The sequence below is a fragment of the Medicago sativa genome, chromosome 3 (genome assembly GCF_051527215.1).
Source record: "Medicago sativa cultivar Bolivia chromosome 3, Bolivia_mono, whole genome shotgun sequence".
Taxonomy (NCBI): domain Eukaryota; kingdom Viridiplantae; phylum Streptophyta; class Magnoliopsida; order Fabales; family Fabaceae; genus Medicago; species Medicago sativa.
In genome coordinates, this window is record NC_140751.1 from 89468566 (window position 1) to 89488892 (window position 20327).

A 20327-nucleotide genomic window follows, 5' to 3' on the forward strand; every position below is an offset into this window, starting at 1 on the left:
GATGAAGTCACTAATGAATGGTATATATGTAATTTTAAAAACGAATGGTTGAAGACTGCAAACCTATAAAACCAGTCACTTGCATACAACTAAAATATTTGTTATAAATAAAAACGCAGAGACTACTTAATTGAAACCCACATTATGTTTAATTTTAGGGTTAATTAAGTTTAGTTTTTATAATTATATCGAATTTTGTTTTTAGTCTTTATAAAAAAAAGTAACAGATTATCACCGTGAGCTTATCTCAGTTGGTAGGGATATTTGCATATTATATGCAGAGGTCGGGATTCGAACCCCGGACACCCCCACTTCTCCACATTAAAAATGTGTGATCTCTAACCACTAGGCTACTTGACCCAAAAAAAGTAACAGGTTTCGATCTCTATAAAAAAACAAAATTAGAACGTAGTTTTAGTCATTGTTATATTAATATTTTTTAATTTTCTTCAAAAAAAAAATTATTATTTTTTAATTATACTTTATTTTTTGAAAAAATTATTAATTTTTTGAATACATATTAAGTATATTGAATAAACTCTTTTATAAAAAAAATAGAATTTTGGATCTAAAAATCAAATTTTGAGCTTATTTTTTACTCATGAACTTTTTATAATATTTTAAACAAGCATGTAAAAAATAATTTAAAAGTTAAGCATGATTAAACCAATTTTAAGTTAGTAATTTAAAAGTTAAGCATGATTAAACCAATTTTAAGTTAGCAAACACTAAAACTACGTGCTAATTTTTTTATAAAGACCAAAATCTGTCATTTTTTTTATGGGACTAAAAACGAATTTGATTATATTTATAGGAACTAAAAACATATTTAACACTTAATTTTATCTATTAATTTAAATTAATTAAAATTACAAATTTATTGTTTATAAATCTAAAAATTGCTTAAAAATCCAAAAATTCAACTTGTTTTCATCTCTCTAATTGGCTTTGCATGGAAAGGTTTGAGCTTCCGTAAACTAGATTCGAGGTCGGAGGAAAGATCAGAATGAACAATTGATGGCGGAGATTTGTTGTAGGAGGATGAGTCTTGTGCTTGAACTTGAGACATGATTTCTTTAATCCTTGAGTTGTCAGAAGAAAAGGATTTAATGGACCATGATAGTAGTAGTTGTTATTAATTAACGTGATCGAGAATGTTAGGGACATTATTTTTTAACATTTTCTCCGACGCTTACTCCTTTATTGGTTGAAATTAATATGTGTCCTTTCACTTTAAGCAAGACTAATATCTTTCACTTTAAGTGGAACTCGTATCTAAAGTGTGAAATCCACCTTGACTTACGATGATAAAAAATAGTGTTATAGAAAATGTTGAAAAAAAGTGTCGCTAACACTATATTTTTTTTTTTTTTAGCAATCGCTAACACTACTTGTAACCTAATGCATGTTTATTTCCTATATTTGTTGGTCGTCCATTCTATATTGATTCACTTGATAGTAAGGTAAATTTAAGTTCCAGGAGAGCAATTGTCAACAAAAAAAAGTTCTTACGGAATCAAATAAACAAACTTGAGATGAGAAAAGGGAAAAGAATATTTTTTGCAGAATTAAATAAATAAACTTCGACAAAAACATGTTAAAATAAAGTAACATACTTCAATTTAAGCTATCAATGCCACTGAAATGGAGGAAGAACCCATAGTGCAGGTGGCATTCGTGTGAACCGATGTTGATAAGAGCAATGTTGACTAAAGGTTCCATCTTTTACGTTATAGATCTTCATATCAAATGGTCCATTAGGGTAAGGAAGTGGCACGTCGTCGTAAAAGTCATCAGTATAATAGATTGAATCCTTTTGTAGGCAATTAGAGAAATATGGAGCCAATAATGATAAGGAATCACTATCACCTAAGAATAAAACATTGTCTCCCAAACTATCAAGTTTTAACATTTGTATAAGTTTACCACTTTGAATATCCAATTCCAACTTATATACTTCAAATCTTTTAGTACCACTACTATGGATGAATCTATCATCATCGCCATCAACAAGATCGGGATAACCAATAATTTTTTTCACAAACTACAACTCACCCTCCAACGATTTCACAAGATAAGCCCGATGCGCATAAACAGTCCCCCAGGAAGAAAGAACATTAGGAATTACCTTCTCATCCTTGGAGTAACACACATCGAAAGTGACAATGTTATTCCATCGTCCCACAACATAGACAAGACCTTTATAAAATATAACATATGTGAAACAAAAGTAGTTGTAATCAATATAAGTCCAAATTTTTTGTCCGGCTTTTATGAAAGCAAGACAATTACGCATGCTATATATTGCCACAACAACATAATCATGTGGCCTAATTGTAGGATTGGTTGATAAAATAACCTTATGCACATTACATTCACAATTTTCCCTTCTTCTATCAATATCCAACATGTAGATAGGTGGTAGAGGGATGGAAACTAATTTTTGGAAAGGATTTAATAGGGTTATAATTGTAGTAGCTTTGGAGTACTCGACCTTTGCTAACCAACCATGACTGGAGCCACAAAACCTCTTGTTATAAGGCACTTGTAGTTGGAAGTGGTAAATTGTGTTGGATGAAATTCCATATAAACTTCTCTTTGTTCTGCACTTTCTTTTTGTGGGAATCAATAGCATGGGCAAAACATTATTTTTGATTTGGCGATTTTGATAATTGACCTTTGCAATGGTATACCAATTCTTGCATACCACACTGAAATAAATATGATCCATAAGCTCTACCAACTTGTCGAAAATCATACTTAGAGGAAGTGCTTCTAAATTTCTCCAATCCACCTCCATCGAAAAGAAAGATGTTGAAATCAAAGTATATGAAATAAGAAAAGGAGGAAGGTTAAAATTCTGAGGAAATCAAGGTGTACCTAATTGTTGCAGTTTGGACGAGAATTCTTATTATATATAACCAGAACTCAGAAGCCAAATCTTTTTTCTTTTGGTACAAATCCAAATCTTATTTTATTTGGACCTGAAATATTAAGATTTGGAATTTAAATATTAATAAGATGGTTTTTTTTTTAATTTTATTTTTTTTATCAAATATATAGTAATTTTTTTGAACAAGAATATATAGTGATATATTAAAAAAAAAAAAGATTTGATAATAAGCTTGTGTAACATACACTTATAAAATAGTCTTGAACTGAACAATGAATTGGTGGAAGTAGTAAGAGATTTGAACCCAATTATAAAATAGTCTTATTAATATCAACAATGAATTGGTTTTCCTTCAAAGAAAACAATGAATTGGTTTAAGTGGTAAATAATTTGAACCCCTTAAATAATTTTTATGAGTTCAATCTTCGACTTTTGAGAATGAAAACATTCTTGTTGAGAGGGTAGAATCCACTTTTTGCACCTCACAAGTTCTCCAATAGAGATTAGTCACTTCTAAACATCAGCGAAAACTTAGTATTAATGTCATATTCACATTGATATAATTTTAATTAAATAAGGATTTCTTTGTACCAAAAAAAAAATAAGGATTTCAATTTTAATTTGAATATTTTTTTTCCTTCAAGAATTTGACTATAATTTAAGCTCTATTATCGAAATATATAACTAGAATTCAAAGCCAGTTCTACTATATTTTTATACTCCCTCCGTTTCAAAATGAGTGTCGCTTTAGCCAAAAAAATTTGTTTCAAAATGAGTGTCGCTTTCAGTTTCCAATGCAATAATAACTTTTTCTTTTCAATTGTACCCTCCAATTAATACTCTGCACACTACTTCCAAAGTATTACTTTTAAAACTAACCAATAGTTAATAAGGATAATTTGGTAAAATAACCATTCTTTTTCTCTTAATCATTGCATTTCTTAATATGTGTGTAAACACCCAAAACGACACTCATTTTGAAACGGAGGGAGTACAATCCAATCCAGTTGGTTGAGCGCTTGTTGTTGGACTGAACGGTGCCTGGATCGACTATCGACTCCGGCTGGAACCAGTTTTTTTTTTTTGAAAAAATTGTAATTTTGCATTAGCACCTGGACATTTGTCGCCTTTGTTGGTCGACACATGGCGGCTTCTTATTGGGCGAAAATTCAATACCGCAACTCCATCTGGCGGTAATAACAAAAAAATGTCAAATCATGCACAATAGCGGTAAGTAGGTCATTTCTGTAAATAATATTCATGTGGGTCTGACATGGAATAATTTTTTGCATTAGGCTTAGAAAAACAATTCTGTGCACGCTTCATCATGGCAAATTTGGCACTCAAACTTAGAACATCCATCAGAGCGACCTCCACAACCGCGATTTGAACCACCATAAATAAGCACCGTGATAGCCATAGAATTGCATAATGCATATTCTGAGTTTGAGGAAGCTTGAGCCACATTGACCCGTAACAGTTCACTAAGCGTGGATTTCTTGACATGATTAAGGTGTGACTCTTGCAAAAGAAGCATAGCTTCTCAACGTGAATAGAGCAAGGGACTCCATCATTACCATATTGAATAACATTGCCAAAGGCATTGTAATCCTCAGGCAGTCCATCGCGAATTGATTCTAGTTGATCACAGGGTGAAACAGATCACTAATTAACTCGAGCCAAAAAGGCTGCAATTGACTTGTCACCTTTGGTGATTGTTTTCATGATTCAATCTCAATTGAAGCGATTTCACACTTATTTGCCATTTTGAAGAAAGCATCGATTGTGGTCCAAACTTCATGAGCTTGAACACATTGAACAACGCAAAGAAGAATGGAATCAGATAACATCGTCATGAAATCAATGTGAAATGAGCAAATCTTGTTGCTCTCACTCAACACACGCCAGATTTTCGCGATTAGCATAATTATCAACAACTGGGATGTAGTATGGAGGAATTGAAGGACTCACAAGGTGTCCATACAGCTTATGCATTCTGATAATTCCTTCTACTTGTTACTCCCAGGAGAAAAAGTTGTTTTCCTCTTTTGATTGAAATGTGCTCCGCGAAATTCTTGAAGATGTTCTTCAACGAAGAAAGATCCAGTGTCCAAGAGTTTTGCATTGATTTGGTTGCGATTTCAGAAACTGAAGTCATGGTTATGGATCACAGGCACGTGATACTATATTAGAAAATGAGAAATGAAGTAAGAGTTGCAGAGAGTATTGGTAAAGATGAGAGTGAAAACTGTAAGTGTAAATTATGAAAGTTGGTTAGCTATTTCCTTATATAGACCGTTGAGTCAGCAAAGTTAGTTACATGTCTAAGGACATGTTTGGCTAACACTAGTGAATCAGCCTATGTAATCATACTGCTATATCTCTAATAAAGTCTAACAAAGACCGTGTCTATGTAAGGTGAGACTAAATTAACTCGAAGCATTAGCAATATAGTAAAATTGTATGATGTACAATGACAGTTCTTGAACAAATTATTATTTGGGTACAGTAATTTGAAACAATCATTGGTCCTTTTCTTATTTTCTATACCTAACTACGACCTATATGCACACTCATCAATGATCACCAAATAATTCACAAACTTTTCATTAGTGGGAGATTAATTATTAGCACAATTCTTTTCTACTTTTTTTCCTGCACTAAGTGGGGCAGAACAAATCTAAACACAAGGAAATTAACTTGCCCTCGTACTTCAAAATTTGTACACCTCTCAAAAATCCTTTTGCACCCCTTGTAAAAAGGTGTAAATTAGAATGTGAGGGTAATGTAAAATTTTAAAGGTATGAAGTTATTGATTTCCTATATAATTTGTCAAGACTGTTATACTTTTAAGTAAAAAATTAGAAGTGCAAAAACATCATTATAAATCGTTGAGATATCAACTACTTTAGCACCCCCAACAACAATAATCATATTCATATGCAGGATCCAAAAAATATATTGATAAAATTAAATTGCAAGAATCTGGTATTGATAAAACAGGAGTATGTATATCCCCATTTATTATTAATTACACTCAGAACATTAAAATAAATATAAATATATAGTAGGAAAAAATACAAAATAGAATATAGTTTTTGCATTGAGTGAGAAGTAATAAGAAAATGCATGCACCTACATATTGATGAGATTATCAATGATCCCCATAGCTACATCACATATATGTTTCAAACCATTTTCTCTAGTGGCAAGCTCAGGAGGGTAAACCAAATCAGGAACCCTTTTGAATGCATTGTGACAAGCATTTGGATAGTCTTTGGCTGCAGTGATGTGTATGTAAGCATAATCATATTCTTCATTAGCCAAATCTTGGACTGAAGCTTGGAGGGAATCACCAGCATAGTTGTACTTATCTGCACACTCTTTGAGGACCCTTTTCAAGGTAGTGTTGTTGGTTGGAGTAAGAGATTTAGAAGACAAATATGAAGAAGTGGAAGTAGCATTTGTCATTCCAATCCCAACCATGATCTCAGCTAGGCCCTTTGTGTCTGCGTTTGGACTGCTAGGATTGGATTTGAGAGAAGAGAAACATAGATTGTAGTATTTGGTGTTCTTGCAAGTGCTTTTGATCAAAGTGGCATCTCCATTTACAAATGCATAGTGTGCTAGGAAGAGGATGAGAAATAGTGAGAAGTGGATCTTAGAAGCCATTATGGAGATGAATTTTCTGTAGAGATTTATTAGGGGAAAGTTCAAAATGTATAGAAAATTGAGGCAATAAAGTCAAAAAGCAGAGTTATACAATTCCTTTCCTTTTCTTGTTCCTATCTTTTCGTATTTTTATAACTATGGTATTGATGTTTGATGTGAAGTATCCACCGACTTCGCTAATGATTTATCTTATCAGAGAACTAGCTTTGGTTGACCACCTTTAATGATATCGCGCCTTTTAACCATATTTTTTATTTTTATCATTAACATTTTCCACTCGAACCATAATAAAGTTGATTCTAGATATCTTATTTAGGCCTGCCTTGTCGTGTCGTGACACATGAATTAGTATTAAACATTGTGCCTTAGTGTATAAGCTTCTGATGGGACCTAAATTCTTGTAGTATATTATTGTTAACTAGAGTAATGATATTTTGACATCCATTTGATGACAACTTTGTTGACAACCTTGTTTTTCTCACTTCTTATTGGTGAAAAACAATGGAGAGAGAAAAAGGAAGAGAGAGGATAACAACATCATATGAGTATGAGAGAGAAAGTTGTCCAAAAGTTGTCAAAAAGTGGTTGTCAAAATATCATTTCTCAGTGTGGGAAAAGTAGAGTGTTTTGATCAAGCCTCACGTGATAAACTCTGTTCATGAAAGAATCTCTTCTACTACTACAACTAGGTCAATAGGACATATTTTTGGCTCTGGTTTGTCATTAGTTCAGATTATGTTTAACGATATGATTTTCTGGGGAACTACCCTGTATGAAAAATTGAGTTGTTTTTTCTTGTTGGATTTATTACTCTGTGAGTGATTCAGGGCTTTATTTGGAAGGTAGCAAGTCATCTACTCATAAGGCTTTGATTGTCTACTAGCATAAAAAACGTCTTAAGGTCACGGGTCATAAACCAACAAGAATCTTGACCCTCGAATCCTATATCTATCATGTTCTTGAACATAGAACATGATTGCTTTGGCATAGGGAAAAGACAGCAACACTTGGATAGTGCATAGGCAATAGGAGAAGCATTAACCTCCCATTATTGGGTCCTTCTAGATCTTATAGGCTTCAAAAGTTACCCAACTTTTATGTTCGCTCCATTTTTGCAGTTGCACACGCAAAAGATTTACTGCTTCTCATATTGAGCGCAACATTTGAAATACAATCAATTTTTTAGATTTGTTGAATAATTGATGTATATTTAGTTATTAAAGGGTTTTTTTTTTGCATATAATAATAACCAGTGTATTTATTTGTTTCATATTACTCTCCGGTGCCAATTTAGGTGGATTAATTTAGCTTCTTCAAAAAAAAAATTCATCTAATTGGTGAACTACTTCTTCCAATCACAAAAAAAATTCATCTAATTGGTGAACTACTTCTTCCAATCACTATTATAAACAAAAAATTTAGTTTTTAGATAATTTAGTTTTTAGATATACTGAATAACTAGTATATATGATCATAATATATAATAGTGAACGAATGGAGTCTTAACGAAGATACTTTAATAAGAGAAAAGCATGAGCACTCAATTATTTTCTTAAGTGTGTATAACCTTAAAAACACTCAACACAAAGACCGACGTAGTACTTAAGTTTAATCAACATCTCCTATACCAGGAGTGTTATTTATTTACTCTCTTTTTTCACCCTATGATTTTTAGAAAAAGAGATCATATAATTCAAAATTCAAATGAGGGCAAGTAAAACTTAGTAAATGATTGTTGCAGCAAGTATCAAACTCAGGTACCTCTAATAGATTCAGCTTCAATAGTCAAACCACTTCGTTGGAGTGTTGATTTACTAAAGTTGAATTCTTCAATTTAGCAATATTACCATTGAAAGCAGTAATCAACTTATAATTAACAATACATTAAAAAATTTATAATTAACAAGTGATGTGATGGTATTTGTAAATTCAATATCGCTAGAGGATAAAACATAATCTGAACCAAGGACAAACCCATGAGTTTCGTACAAGGTACACTAATTTCTATACCAAATTTAAAATAAAAGCATTGATGAATTAATGAGAGTATTATGTATTGCTAGAAAATTAACAAAATTAAGCTGGGCTTAGATGTGATCACGTAAGAAGTCTAACAGTTGAATGGGATTACTTAAGAAGTGAATGACAGACTAATTGCTGTGCAGAGCTGGTGATGAAGCACGTAAAGAAAAGAAGTCTAACATTCTGTATTCTTTACACTTTAATTTATCATTAAAGATTACACTCACAAAATTACAACAACATAGATACATTTGAAGTCAATTGATAAATTTGCAATTGCCTAAACATATCCCTCAAAATATGGGATGTCACTAGCACGTAATGCATTTCACTTACTAAACAGCTCAGACTAGAAGTCCTAGTGCGCTATCTGTAGAAAAAAATGCCTCTTTCACAAAATTGAATCACCTTTAACTAGATTGTTCGAGAGAAGATTAAACTTCATTGGGAGAATATTGACTCCAAGTTTAGATTCCAGCTGATAAAGAACCGGGTATGGGAAGGAAAACATCCTGATAGAGCAGCTTACCAACTAAAAGAGCAGGATACAAATTTACAATTTTAGATCAGAAGAGAAACCGACTGGGTAAGTGGAACTAGTTTTGATCCATTCCGCATAAAGGAGGCATTGTCGCTATTTCTGTTACATAACGGACATATGATTTGTAATTCTTTTCCCCAGTAGATTACTCCTGTCCATGGTAATGAAAGTTAAATAACTTATGCTCCAGTTATCACCTCATTTCATTACTCACCACAGGCACAACAAAAACTAGTGAAGTTAGAATACAAACCTGCAGGTCAACTACAAGTTCCCCTCAGAGAAAATGACTTGCCATCAAAAGTTGTGGCTTTTCTTTCTCTTCTTCAATCTCCCTCAAAACTTCATCTCTAATATCTTGAACCTTTTTATCCCAGACATCATCTACTAGTTTCCATGTTTCATCATTAACAATTTGCGTCTGCAGTGAAAAGAAGTTTAGGAAAAAAAATGAATATAGATTGATTGCAAGACAAATTGATGAAACAAGGTTTTGGTAAAGAAAGAAAGAAAAAAGAAGAAAACAAAACCTCTGTAGGGCGTGCTGCACCAAAGGTTGAAAACCCAACATTGCCCGGTGCAAATGTAACCCTTCCAGGAAGACTAATCCCGTGGATTCCCCACCGTCCAGCATAAATCAGTGCTCCATATTCATCAAGTGGACTCACAGAAGGCTATAAAAAGGGTCCAAAAAAATATTGATGATGTCAACAAATAATCATTTATTCAGCCAAGGGTGATGATAAATATTTTCAATAAAAAAATAAAAGCAGGTACAGCTTGCCATACTGATTCTGAGTTTGTAACCTTAAATGAATCTAATAAATGTATAACAATGTCAAAGGCACACTGACAAAATAGAACAACATCCTCCACTTTAGTTTGAGATCTACCTGAGCTACACGAGGAGCACTTTTATAAATGTCCCAAATCTCCTCAGCTTTGATTTTCCCCTTTTCAAGCAAAATATCTGCATAACAAGTATGCATGTAGGAATGTTACTGTAAAAAAAGTATTGATAACAGTTAATGTATTTTATTATACTACAGTAAAACTTAATTCCTAGAAACATGTCTTAACTATCATGAACTAATCTTAATTCCTAGAAACATGTCTTAACTATCATGAACTAATCTAAAAAACTTCCAGAAGAAATTGTTCATTTGCTATGTAAATCACAGTAGAACCAGACCTGTGATTGTCTCGACCGCTGAATGATATTCTTTTAGCACAGATGAACACTTCTCTGTACCATAACGCAGATACTCATCTCGGAGTGCTTCAAGCTTCACTGCAAGCTGTACAAAACATTTGAACATGAGTTCTGACTTGTTTATACTCATAAAATACTTCTGTCATGGGAAATAGTATGTATTAAAAAACACAAGCTGTTAGACTCAAATCCTACACACGTACATTAGGCACAAGATCGCCATTGTTTCTGTAATATGCTTTCCCAAATGCAGTCATTCCAGTCCGCAGAATCAAAAATTCTGCAAGCCTTGAAGCTTCTGATGTTGCATTTGCAGACATCCAACACAAGTTGTCGATCCCGAACATCTCCTCCTCAATTACTCTTGCTACAAAACAAATTTAAATAAGCTTAATAACCAAAGTTCCAATCCCAGTAAATAAGTCTACTTTTGTTCAACGGTATACAAATTATCTTTTGAGCTTACATTAAAGAACCTTCTCTTTGCAGGTTTTCATAACAAAAACAGTGTTTTAAAACCTGACCGGTGATTGACCCGGCCAAGGCACTGGGTTGCTGGTCGGACCAGTGGGCCACTGGTCGGACAAAATGACTATTAGTCCGTTCTATATAACAAAATTCATGACTTAAATTTCATAACTATAAAATATAATAAAAATATTAATAAAAAGTCATACATAAAAAAAATTAACAATATTTGATCAATACATTCCTCAAAAATTAAAGCAATATTTTATCAATATATTATAGATAAAAATAAAGAAAGAAAAAAATAGTTTATTTTACGTTAATAAAAAGATAGTTGATGGTTGGAAACAAAAAAGAAAAAGAAAAGGTGGTTGAGCTTTTTTTATAAAAAAAAAAAAAGGAAACAAACTTCGTTAAAAAAAGGAGGGGGAAAAATATATAGATATTAGTTTATTAATTTGGTATTTCGTGTTTCTTAATGAAAGTATTAAATATATATAACTTGTTTTTTACGTTTTTAAATATATACAACTTAAATGCATTGTTTACAATCAAGTGATCTTGGTTGAGTGGTTAGGGTAAGAAATGGATAGGTTTTGGTCCCAAGTTCGATTTGCTCTCTAGGCAAAATTTGGTGTTTTTTGTGAAATTTCTTTCAAGCATCAAACTGGTTGGTCTGATATGGGTTAAAGCAGTTCACAAATTTCTTTCAAGCATCAAACTGGTTGGTCTGATATGGGTTAAAGCAGTTCACTGGTTGGACCGGTTCGACCGGGCGGCCCGGGTTATAAAACACTGACAAAAACAATTCATCTAACGTTGGAAATTCACATTGTTGAACACTACTGCCAGGATCCTAATTCCTCAACAAGAGTGATCATCAAAACAATAATCAAGTATGGGGGTTCAAATTTAAGAAGATGCAAATAGGGTGCTATTGGATATCTTCCAAGATTCACAGAACAAAAGGCAAAGGGACATGCCAAAAAAATATTATAACAATGAAAGCTCAAAATAATCCTTATATTATCGGTTTGTCATTTATTCTACTGTAAACAAAACATGTGATGTTTTGAAAATATAATATCTAAAAGATGAAAAATTAATAAAGTCATAATTCAGTGAAGAATTACCAAAATGACCTGAAAAGCAAGCAACTTACGAGCACAAGAACGCACTATAGAGTTTATGTAATCTGATTTCCTAGCAAAAACCTTCCCAGAACTTTCATTATAACACATATTTGGCTGGCTTTGAATAGAACTTATATCAGTCTGCAAACATGAACACACAGCAACACAGATGAAACAATCACATTTCACACACAATGAAGCTGCTCAACAAAAAATAAATACAAAAATGTTACCTCAACAATAGGGCGGTGCGGTTCAGGAAAATAACAGGCAAGAACAGCCACGGCTGCTTCTCTATATGCTAATCTCAGTCTCAGATCTTCAGGAATTTCTGCAGTATCCTCTTGCCCTGTTTCAAATGTTCCTTTTTGCTGCGAATTCAGAAGATTCATTAGGTGGTGTAAAAATGCATTGAACAAACCATAAGAAATTGCCCGGTTAGAAAGAAGCTGATAAATCACCAACCCTTTTTAATGCCTCAAGCAACTCATCACGTCCGATGTAATCCAGATCCTTCCTGGCCGTTAAAATTCCAGCTTCATTCCTGTCATTTATTTGTGATCTGTCAGTCTATATTCTGAGGAAGGATTGATGCAGAAATTTCAATCAAAGATTATTTACAGTATATTTTGCAGCTCTGCCCCAGTAAAATCTTCTGTTAGCTCTGCAATTTCCGTCAGTAGAGTATCCTTTTCTTCTTCTGAGCGAAAAGACTTATTCATGGCATGCACCTAGTTTGCACCGAAAAAAAATAGGAATTTTTTAAGATAATGAAATACTAAAGGAAGACTGGTCCCAGTTAATGGTTTTGGGGATAAAATACCTTCAAAATGGCAAGTCTTCCATCTTGTAAAGGTAAACCGACTCTAATGATCTTGTCGAAACGACCCTTCCTCAAAAGAGCAGGATCAAGAATATCCAATCTATTTGTAGCACCTATCACGAGCACCTGAAATTAAAATTCAGTATCTCAAATAACATCTATATGCTCTTGGAATTCATTTAAAGCTTACCTGTGCTGTGGAAACTTTGAATCCGTCCATCTCAGTCAGTATCTGAAGTAATCCTTGTTCCCTTTCAGCACCTCCCTATATAATGTACAGACAAAGAGAGTTTAATTAGACGGAACAAGTGAACCCCAATAAGCAAGAAAAGTAAGAAATCATACTGAATCACTGGTATCGCAACATAGGCCAAATGAAGTACTTATTTTGCAGGAAATGTGATTATATGCTTACTGACAATTAGACATGACATAATTCAGCAAGATAGCACCGAAGGACCAAGAGCATGTTATTAAATCACATCGGATGAAATTCCAGTTACTGTACCTCATTAAGTTGCTAGCTAATCAAACGCTTTTGGTATTTCACTTATTTTTTTCTATAAACTTTACAGACTTAAGAGTTCAAAAAACAAAGGGAAAAGTTGTTTGTATCTTACTCCACCAATATCAGGTCCTCCACGCTTGCTACCAATAGCATCAATCTCATCAACAAAGATTATAGAAGGCGCAAATGATCTTGCATTGGCAAAAAGATCTTTAACACGGGATGCAGCAACCCCTACAAACATCTGGGGTAAAGGAAAATTGAATGAGCCGATCTTACTATAATCTGAAGGTCCAAATTAACTGAGTATGACACATAAATTGAAGACACTTGTGCATGCAATATTTCATGTTTCACAGGCATATGTTACCATAGATTCATTCATTTATACAAAAGAACATTGTGGAGCGCATGATCTAGATATAATTAAATAGCACATTGCAATTAATGCCATATATATTTATATATGTAATTGTACAATGACTGCAAAAAGGATTAGCCATTAAATAATCATTTGTGATGATTAATATGCTAAATCTCAAACAAAAAAAATGAAAAAAGATATGCTTAAGTCTCCAATAAACCTGGTTAAATTTTAGAATAAAAATACATTTTTGTTATTCAAAGGTACAAAATGCCATCAATTTGATCCAATAATAATGACATCAAAATGGTTCCTTCATGTCAATTTCAGTCATCAAATTAGTCTATTTTGAAGGATCAATTTTGTTTCAATCATTGGTAAAGAACCAAAATGAGGTCACTTGCTCTATGTTTTATCTGTAATCCCATTCTTCAAAAAAATTAATGATTTTGGATTTAGATTTAGAACAAATACTTTGTTTCGAAGTTCTACTTCTTGCTAACTTCCACTCAATGCAAATGAATATCTTTGTAAAAGAGGCACCTCTACAAAATCCGTGCCACTAGCAGCAAAAAAAGGCAACCCTGCTTCACCTGCGATGGCTTTAGCCAGTAAAGTTTTACCGGTTCCAGGAGGTCCGTGAAGAAGAACACCTTTTGGACAATAAATTCCTTTGTCTTGAAACTCCTCCTCATTCTTTAAAATTCGGACAATCTCTTGTAGTTCCCTCTTTATATATTCCTGGCCAGCAAAATCATCAAATGTAACGCCAGTTCTTTCTTCTGCAGATATAAATTTAGCCCTGAGGGGAAAGCATTATAATTAGATTCCAGGGTAAAGAGGTAGGTTGTAAATGCTTTTATTTTCTTCTATTTTAGAGATACTGCAATTAAATTTTTCCAACTACTGTCAAAACATAACCAGTTGTAATGGACTAATCGTCACTAAACCAAATTTCTTATAAAATACAACGCTTGTAAAAATGTTTAAATTGAGATTTCTTGATTTTGAACACACACACACACACACACACACACATGAGTGTCTTATAATGAGAGGAACAAATATAGACCGTAGGATGGAAATGAACGGTCATGATTAAATAACATACAGTGCACCATGTTTATCCTTTCCGTGATTACGTCCTTCTAGCAAAGCAAAAATCCTTTTCATCTTCTCTCTCAGATCTCCCTATTTCATTACTCTCAGCCAATTCCTATTTACTTGTACCCATTCCTTAAAATTCAACCACTAAAATATTGTGATTCAAAAGAGAGAAAAAAAATCTCTGTGATAACTTGAAAATGCGATTTATTTCCCACATATATTTAAACAAATCACATCCTTTTCAAAGAGATTTGAGACCTCCTTCGTCCTCTGTGAGTATGTGGGTATCATAAAGTTTACGATGGGTTGATTTTTCAAATTAAAATAAATACAGCATAGTAATTCAACAGGTTAAAAGTCCCCGTGAGCTTAGCTCAGTTGGTAAGGACAATGCATAATAATATATGCAAGGTCCAGGGTTCGAACCCCGGACACCACCAAAAAAAAATTCAACAGGTTAAAAGGAAAAGCTTGTTAACTATTTCTCAAATTCAATCACATTTATTTTTCGTGCCCCTTTCCAGTCCCTCCATGAAAGCTTTTTCTTAAACTGAAATTAAAGGGCATAGCTTTGCGTTTACTTGCTCTGGTGAAGAAGAGGTGCTTATTTTGGAACGGTGAGGTTAGATTATTGGTGAGATGAAATCCGGCAAGCGAGAGAATAGGGAGGAAAAGACAAAGGAGACGGATGGATTTATGAAAAAAATGAGGGCAGGTGCATTTGAAAGAAAAATCCCAACCACTTATTGTAATCTAACGGTTCTAATATAATCCTCTCATCTCTCGTTATAAACAGTGCTCTCATTTGATGTATGTCCTACACACACACACACACTGAAATACCACAAAATATCACAATGGTGAAGGACGGTAAAGACCCAAGACAAGACAAAATCAGCATAGAGTTTCATACATCAACTATTGTAAAAAAAAAAAAATGGAAAATCCAAGTTTGGAAGGAACGGTGTATTGCCCATTTTCCTTTAAGTTTACACATCAAGTTACTTCAAAAAAAATATGTACAGGACAAATTCAATCCTCTAAATGATTTTTTTTTTTACAGTTAATTTATGAAGTGCAGTAGAACCAATGCAGCCCACAAGCTTACAGTGTAAGGACTTGCAAAGTAGCTAAGAACTTAGGATTTAAACAGTAACTAGTAACATTGTGCAGACTAATCTGAATTCAAACATGATTCATGAATGAACAGAAAGTTTGAGTCTTTGAGATAATTTTCCTAACAGCAACTGAATTATATGTTGCACCTCTTTAGCTACCCATAAGGGTAACAACTACCAAGATTGATGAAAGGCATGAAAGGCTCTACTGAATTTCAAATTTTAAAAAAGTACTGATTGTATTTTATTCTTTCCCTATTTTCCTTATTTCCTTTTATTCTTGATATTATATATGATATAGTACACTAGATATACAACTGTAATCTCTCATCAATCCCAAAGTTCTATGGGTTCTTTTCTTGTACAGAATGTGTGTTTTGCATTATGCTTGCTTCAAGATCAAACAACGAATCTCAAACAAACATCATATCTAGGTTCCGAAGTTGAACAACTTCAATTGAATGTACATCGGAAGTTCCTAACAGCCTATTGATCACGAAACAGGAAGTTCCAATGAAAGCTTTTGAAAGGTACATTAATGATTGCCACTCATCAGTTTCAAGTGGAAGAAAGGGGAAATGCAAGTACGTCATATTTTCCTTGCTCGCAAATTGGTTCTAAATTTCTAACGAAGAACCAGCATCAGCAATTAAGGCCAAAAAAAGAGATAAACTTTCTAGTAAATCTTAATTACAAGCAGAATGGCATATCTCAAGCAACTAAAACTAACACTACACAAAAATGGAATTTCAGTCAACTAAGAAGAAGTGGGATAGGAAATAGAGAAAAAGTATTGCACTGACCGACTTTTGCCTAGAGAACCAAGTGCGTGTCTTCTCAAGGCTGGCACCTTAGTTTGTGGGGTAGGTGGAGGAGTTCCCAAATCACAAGGTATCAACTTTGCATATATTGGTCTCATCAAATTATCAATCCACACAAAAAATCCAACAGCCAGGGCAAGACGCATAGACCATACAACTGCAGTTGCAACCGTCGAGTATACTTCAGCAGGTACAGCATCTACATTAATGACATCAACATTTACATTTTGTTGATGCAGCTTCCCCCAAACATCATTCCAACAATCAATCGGCATTCGATCAACCGCATGACGTCGAAAAACAATATCCTTGGGATTCTCTTCAGTGCCTGATGTTTTTCCGTTCTTGTAATATGGTAAAATAACTGCAGACAAACACACACACACACACACAAAGACAGCATTCAGCAATACACATTCCAACCAGACTGGTACAGCAATTTATGCATTGTTCATTAGAAGGAGCATTTCCAAGCATGATAAGATAATGTGAAATAGCTAAAAAATCCCAATGGCACATCCTTCAGAAGTTTGTTTTGATAAACATATAAGTACTTATATACGAGCTATTGCTATAATTAAAGATAAAATAAAAGTCCTGTCTATATAACCTGCTTAATTAAGCACTTCTCATATAAGTGCTTGTGTTTAAGTTACTTCTGTAACATAAGTCAAATGATTTCCACATAAGATATAAGCTGTTCTCATAAGCTATCCTGGAGAACTTATGGAAATAATCTGAAAAAAAACTTATGGACATGTCATAAGTTGTTTCTATAAGCATTCTCAAACAATCTCACAAGTACTTATACCAATAGATAAACTCAAATAAGTAAATTTAAACAAACCCTAAGTCAAACTGTTCTCATATAAGCTATAAGTTGTTTTCATAAGCTATCATGGAGAGCTTATAACGAAAACAGCTTATGGACATCTCATAAATAAGCTATTTACGGAAGCTCTGCCAAACAGTCTCACAAGAGCTTATGCCACTAAATAAACTCAATTAAGCCAATCCAAACTGACCATGAAATCGTATGAAGTAACTTTCAAACACAGAATGTGATATTTAACATCCTAGAAAAGACAAATGCGGCACCTGATAAGGTTTGTCCATAATCAGAGTACTCAATAGACTTGACAGTATTGGAGTCGAGCAATTTCAAAAAATCACTGAAATCAATCCTATGTGAATTTTCAGGATCCCATTCAGTTCCTTTCAATTTCCCACGAAAAGTCAACAAAGCTCTATTCCATGAAGAAGCCAATACAAGTTGCCTATCTAACTGCACATTAGCCTTCCTCTCAAGTTCTTCCATCTCATTCACCCGATTCTGCACACACAATTCACAACTTAGAACATGAATTTTCACCTTATAGAACTAGAATTTCATTTTATTTTATTTTTTCAATTAAAAGCGAACCTCGAAAAGCTGAAGAGATTGAGCGTCTTCATCGTTGGAGGAAGATGTATTTGAAACTGAAAGAGAATTTGAAACATTGGAAGCGGTGATTCTGAGTTTGCAGTTGCGAGTGTTTGTTCTAAGAAGGCGTTGAGAAAAAGAAGAATGAGGGAATTGGGTGAAGAAGAAGGTTTTACGAGGGAATAAGGGTTTTGGGAATTGAAGTAATTCGATACTGTTTGAAATTTGAGGATTCATGTTTAGAAGCAATGGCGAAATGAAGGAGGGAGAGTTTCAGCTTGTCACTGGCATCATATCCAAATCACACTCTTACTTTGATTATCTGTTTTTTGCATTTTGGGGTTCTTGTCTGGGTTTATGGGAATATTATTTTTATCTTCTCTTCTTTTACTTTATTTTTAGACGATTTTTACGACAACTTTTAAATAAGTAACACAGTTTAAATAAGTTGTTAATAGTTAACACAGTTTAAATAAGTTGTTAATAATTGTAACCAAACATAATTAGTTGTTAATTATTATTTTTAGATAGTTTATTAATAATGTGTCAAAATTGTCGAGTTTAACTCATTTGGTAGAACATTTCATAATAATATATACAAAAGTGAGAGTTTGAATCTCAAATACCTCATTTGTGAATTTTAGTCAATAGATTACTTAACCAAAACCAAAAATAGGTGTCAAAATTCATCCATAGAATAAATAACTTCAATATCCACAAATTTTAATACAAATTTCAAATCTACGTGTAATTGAACACTTAAACATCATGGTTAACCACATCTATATTTGTCTTCGTGAGTTTAACTCAATTGATAGGGACAATGTATAATATATGCAAGGACCGGGGTTCAAACCCCGACCACCACCAATAAAAAAAAACCACATTAAATTTGTGGTTAATGAGTTTCGACACTTGATATATCCATTAATTATCTCATAATTAATCATTCATTTGAATGGTTAACCACTCAAAAAATTGTCGGAAAAATTACAGAATCACTACATCACACAGAAAGAATGAAACTATAAACAAAAGGCTTAATTACACTTTTGGTCCTCGTGTTTTGGCCAACTCGCGAAATTGGTCATGCCCTTTTAAAACAGAACAAAATTGTCCTTCAGTTATCATTTTTGTTGCACTTTTGATCCTACCCCCCATTTTTTTCTCCAAAAACGCAGATGTGGCAAATGAAGGCCTATGTGGCATTGCCAATTTGGAAAATGACATTTACATGTCATTAAAAAAGTTATTTTTAATTTAAAAATACAATTTAAACATTTTTTAATTTAAAAAAACAATTTAAACATTTTTTAAATTAAAAAAAAAAAAGTTTCTCCTTCTCTCAATCCCAGATCTACTATCTCCCCTCAAACCCCTTTTTTTCACAAATTTTTCCTTCCTTACCTCTCATGCTCTCTCTTCTCCATCGGATATCATTCCCCCTTCTATCATCTTCATTGCATTATCCTCCTTCTCTTTCACTTTTGCCTTCTCCTTCACCCTCTTCTCATTCTTACTCTATTTTTGCATTTATTTTTGTTCTCTCATAATCAAACAATACAAAGCCCAAAACACACGTGACTTCAATTTCTTTTTACTCTAAATCCCAATTTGAAACCCTAATTTTGACCAAAATAAGGCTAATTATAAAAAAAAATAGGGAAGATGAAAATTGAACAGTGTCGAATGAAACTGAAAGCACCAATTTGAGATTTGAAGAGTTAGGAGTTAGGGTTTATAGCAGAAGAGGGAATCTGGATTTGATGTAAAAGCGACGGTGTAGCAGAAGAGGGAATGGAATAGCGACGCGGCGGCGTTGGCTGTTATCCGACGGGAATGGAACTGATTTTCTGGAAAGAGATAGATCCGCCGGTGTTGCGCTTGCTGATGGGTTTCTAAAGCTTGAGAAATTGAAGTTGATTTGGTGTTCTAATGTTACTAGTCTTGGATTGTCTTCTCTTGCTTCCAAACATGCTTCTTTGAAATCTTTGAAATCATGTCTTCACTTGCTATTCTTGTCCTTCACACAAAGTTTGTTTTTTGAATTTGTTTTAGTTGTTGTTTGAGAACAGATGAAGTTGGTGATGAGAATGGATGGATTTTGGTTTGATTTTGTGTTTGTTGATGTTGTACGAATTATGTGAAGGATTTGATGAATTTTCTGTTGTTCTTGGCAAGCTTTATTATTGTCATTAGTTGGATCTAATTTAAATTAATA

The 20327-nt window shown here is 33.4% G+C and overlaps 2 protein-coding genes and 1 pseudogene across 2 annotated transcripts; all 3 read right to left on the bottom strand.

Annotated features, from left to right (window-relative positions):
- Window positions 1–1630: 1630 nt before the first annotated feature.
- LOC146941675 (putative F-box protein At5g55150) lies at window positions 1631–3026 on the bottom strand (annotated as a pseudogene).
- A 2774-nt stretch (window positions 3027–5800) lies between these two features.
- Window positions 5801–6683, bottom strand: C/VIF2 (cell wall / vacuolar inhibitor of fructosidase 2). Its single transcript, XM_085755489.1, has one exon. It carries the CDS (start codon window positions 6563–6565, stop codon window positions 6029–6031), a length of 537 nt encoding a protein of 178 aa, XP_085611615.1. The 5' UTR covers window positions 6566–6683; the 3' UTR covers window positions 5801–6028.
- Window positions 6684–8667: 1984 nt separating this feature from the next.
- On the bottom strand, window positions 8668–18453 carry EMB3144 (AAA-type ATPase family protein). The gene is made up of 17 exons (XM_085755496.1): window positions 18107–18453; window positions 17782–18016; window positions 16666–17047; window positions 14181–14439; window positions 13386–13517; window positions 12956–13030; window positions 12766–12891; window positions 12564–12673; window positions 12408–12486; window positions 12176–12313; window positions 11972–12083; window positions 10545–10708; window positions 10321–10426; window positions 10022–10098; window positions 9659–9802; window positions 9382–9549; window positions 8668–9279 (listed from the first exon to the last, which is right to left on the bottom strand). Exons 1-16 carry the CDS (start codon window positions 18341–18343, stop codon window positions 9406–9408), a joined length of 2520 nt encoding a protein of 839 aa, XP_085611622.1. The 5' UTR covers window positions 18344–18453; the 3' UTR covers window positions 8668–9279; window positions 9382–9405.
- Between the last annotated feature and the right edge of the window lie 1874 nt (window positions 18454–20327).

What these genes read in the sequence shown, in the direction of transcription:
- C/VIF2 (XM_085755489.1), bottom strand. Translation starts at nt 6,565, where the DNA reads ATGGCTTCTAAGATCCACTTCTCACTATTTCTCATCCTCTTCCTAGCA.
- EMB3144 (XM_085755496.1), bottom strand. Translation starts at nt 18,343, where the DNA reads ATGAATCCTCAAATTTCAAACAGTATCGAATTACTTCAATTCCCAAAA. An exon ending in GTGGCACGGATTTTGTAGAG is followed by an intron (nt 13,518 to 14,180) that starts GTGCCTCTTTTA and finishes CCTTTACCCCAG; the next exon opens with ATGTTTGTAGGGGTTGCTGC. An exon ending in ATGGCGATCTTGTGCCTAAT is followed by an intron (nt 10,427 to 10,544) that starts GTACGTGTGTAG and finishes TGTTTTGTACAG; the next exon opens with CTTGCAGTGAAGCTTGAAGC.